General features: G+C 51.4%; 1 protein-coding gene across 1 annotated transcript in view; it reads left to right on the top strand.

Annotated features, from left to right (window-relative positions):
- The window catches only part of LRRC41 (leucine rich repeat containing 41), a 19,347-nt gene extending 16,092 nt beyond the window's left edge, over positions 1 to 3,255 (top strand). Inside the window, exons 5-10 of the mRNA XM_040627344.1 lie at positions 270 to 530; positions 1,088 to 1,252; positions 1,344 to 1,442; positions 2,031 to 2,153; positions 2,374 to 2,449; positions 2,543 to 3,255. Of these exons, the coding sequence (XP_040483278.1) occupies positions 270 to 530; positions 1,088 to 1,252; positions 1,344 to 1,442; positions 2,031 to 2,153; positions 2,374 to 2,449; positions 2,543 to 2,762 (944 nt within the window). The 3' untranslated portion in view covers positions 2,763 to 3,255. The remainder of the gene's footprint in view (positions 1 to 269; positions 531 to 1,087; positions 1,253 to 1,343; positions 1,443 to 2,030; positions 2,154 to 2,373; positions 2,450 to 2,542) is intronic.
- The last annotated feature ends 96 nt before the right edge of the window (positions 3,256 to 3,351 follow it).

Below are 3,351 nucleotides of genomic sequence, written 5' to 3' on the forward strand. Positions count from 1 at the left end.
CCCCCCCCCCCCCCCCCCCCCGCGACCCCTTGTCCTGTCTCGTAACTGCCCTCACTGATGCTTGAGGGCATGGCCCAGTACAGTAGACATGTTTGGTGGTTACCTGAGGAAAAAGCAAGACAATAAATAGTTGAGACAAATGATTTTAAATAACCTGATCCAAAGCTCAAGAGATTTGGTAGTTATCAACAGAAATATCTGGAGTTGTCTCTGAATGTTACTCCTGCTGACACTCGCACATGACTGACCTAACTTCTTTCCTGCTATAGGCCTGGGCTCTAACATCTTCCGCCTGCTGGACAGTCTGCGGGCCCTGTCAGGCCAGGCTGGATGCCGTCTCCGTGCCCTGCATCTCAGTGATCTGTTCTCACCGCTGCCCATCCTGGAGCTGACACGTGCCATTGTGCGAGCCCTGCCCCTCCTGCGGGTCCTCTCTATCCGTGTTGACCACCCCAGCCAGAGGGACAACCCTGCTGTGCCAGGGAATGCAGGGCCCCCTAGTCACATAATTGGAGATGAGGAGATACCAGGTGAAGCACTGTGTGTGTGTGTGTGTGTGTGTGTGTGTGTGTGTGTGTGTCCACACAAATGTGCAGGTGCATTTGTGTGAGGAAGGTGGGAAGACCGCTAATCCAGGCCTGGCACCACTCATTCCTTAAAGAGGGAATGAAATCCATTCCCTCTTTAGAGCCTGCTGTTCAGAGATAACCATGGCCTGGAGAGGGCCCAGACCACTGTAAGCCCAGTAGGAAGTGACCATGGCAGATTAGTCTCTAAAAAGGTCATCTAGGACCCTCTTCTTTATGTTCCCTTAGATCCTGTATGTTTCCTAGTCACCACTCTGCACACTCATGTTTGCTTATCTGAGTAGTCTAGTCTTTCTGGACTAAAAGTTCCAAAAGGGCAAGGACTAAATCTCATTTAGTGCTCTGTTCCCAGAACCTAGCACAGTACCCAATGTATTGTGTGTACTCAGTGACAAGTAGATAAAATCTTTTAGCGAATCTCTGTAAAGAACAGGATGGCACCTGCTATGGGATTAGAAGGGAGATGACCAACTAGAATCTTTTCTCCTTACCACATCCAGAAAACTGCCTGGAACAGCTGGAGATGGGATTTCCACGGGGAGCCCAACCAGCCCCACTGCTCTGCTCTGTACTGAAGGCCTCAGGTTCTCTGCAGCAGCTGTCTCTGGATAGTGCCACCTTTGCCTCTCCCCAAGATTTTGGGCTTGTGTTACAGACACTCAAAGGTAGGACCCAGCTAGACTGGTAAAGGGAGGGTAGGAGACCTTGTATCGTTCTTTGGGAACGTTAAGGCCCATGGCCTCTGCCCCCCTGCAGAGTACAACCTAGCCCTGAAGAGGCTGAGCTTCCACGACATGAATCTGGCTGACTGTCAGAGCGAGGTGCTCTTTTTGCTACAGAATCTGACTCTTCAAGGTAAGTTCTTCATCCAGAACCAGGGGCATTCCTGGGTCTTCACTGTGGCTCTGCCATTGTCTCACTGAATGAGCAAGCCACTGTTCTTTTCTTGGCCTTATATACTCAACTATAAAATGGCTATAGAAGCTGCATGATCTTCCTTCTAAAATCGGTCCCAAACTCAATTCCTCCTATACTAAACATGGGGAAATTACTCACTTTTAGAGTGCCTCACTCAAGTTTTTCTTACCTTTCAGTGGCTGACAGAAATAATGGTGGGTAAGGATAAATATGCTGGGTCAGGCTTCCCTTATAGACTTGCCCCTAATGCCCACCCCTGCATAGAAGGCAGTCAGTGGACAGAGGAGAAAAAATTAAACCGAGAACTGTTCATGTAGAAAACCTCCCAACAGTGAATATCTGGGCTCAGTTTCTCGTTTGAATCTGATTTAGTTCCAGTCTTGCTTGGGGTCTTGGGCAAATTCCCTTCTCTTTCTGGGCTTCTATAAAAACGTTCATACCCCTTGCTAGGGCCAGTTGGGACAGGAGGGGCAGCACTAAGTCCTAATGTTAGCCATCAGAATTTATTCTAATTTCTCTTGACAGAGATTACCTTCTCCTTCTGCCGTCTGTTTGAGAAGCGCCCGGCCCAATTTCTGCCTGAGATGGTTGCTGCTATGAAGGGCAACTCCACACTGAAGGGCCTCCGGCTGCCAGGGAACCGCCTGGGTGGGGGCAGGGCCCTGGGAAGGGACAGGGGGAAGGAGCCAATACCCTGACGTAGAACCTCCGTGGATGAGGGCATAGGCCTCTCCACTGGGAACGTGGGGGTTGGAATATAGTTGTGTGCTGGAGCTTCAGGAGGCTGGGCTTCTCCCTATCAGAGCTGGGTTGGGACACCCTTGTTCTGTTCTTGGGTGGTCACAGACATTTCTCCCCTTCTCCCCAGGGAATGCTGGCCTGCTGGCCCTGGCAGATGTTTTCTCAGAGGATTCATCCTCCTCTCTGTGTCAGCTGGACATCAGGTACATGGGGAGGAGGAAGGGACAAGGGATGGAGCTGCAGGGATACAGGGATTAGTTGTTTCCTGGGTGTCTAATCCATTTCACCCCTACCAGTTCCAACTGCATCAAGCCAGATGGCCTTCTGGAGTTCGCCAAGCGGCTGGAGCGCTGGGGCCGTGGAGCCTTTGGTCACCTGCGCCTCTTCCAGAACTGGCTGGACCAGGATGCAGTCACAGCCAGGGAAGCCATTCGGCGGCTCCGGGCCACTTGCCACGTGGTTAGCGACTCGTGGGACTCATCCCAGGCCTTCGCAGATTATGTCAGCACCATGTGATGGGGCCCAGGCTTCATAGGCCCATGCTCAGTACCATCGGCTTGCAGGGGCTGAGACACGGGCTGTGACATGGGCTGCCCAGAACTCCCAAACACCAATTCTGTCTTTCTCTTTCTGCCACCTTTTTTTCTCTCTTTTCCTTCTTCCCTTGCACTGAGGTCCTGGAGGCCTTGATGGGGCTCAGCAAAGGCATTCCCACAACTGGGTGTAGAGCCTTTGGGCCCCTTACCCAGTACTCTGGGAACCCTGGGGCAGGTTACAGTGCTCATCAGTCACTGAGGACGGCTCCCCTCCCCCTGCCCGAGGTTCCTGCTTTCTTTCCTCAAGCAGGTATCCGGGCTTTAGAGAAGTTCAGGAGTGTCCACTACCAGGCCTCTTCTCCGCCGGGCTTACCATGCTGCTCCCAGGCCTCAGTCCCTTTCATACCTTTATTCCTTTCTTTTTTTTTAACCAAAAAAGTTTTTCTTATAAAATAAACTTTGGGCAAACATCATGCAGCCCTCCTTGATGATTTTTGTCCCAGAGAACAAAATTTAGTAGGGTCCTATGGGGCAAAGAGCCCCTTTTTCCCTGTCTCCTTCCTCTAACA

Source organism: Ursus maritimus, unplaced genomic scaffold (assembly GCF_017311325.1).
Source record: "Ursus maritimus isolate PB19 unplaced genomic scaffold, ASM1731132v1 scaffold_12, whole genome shotgun sequence".
NCBI classification, from domain to species: domain Eukaryota; kingdom Metazoa; phylum Chordata; class Mammalia; order Carnivora; family Ursidae; genus Ursus; species Ursus maritimus.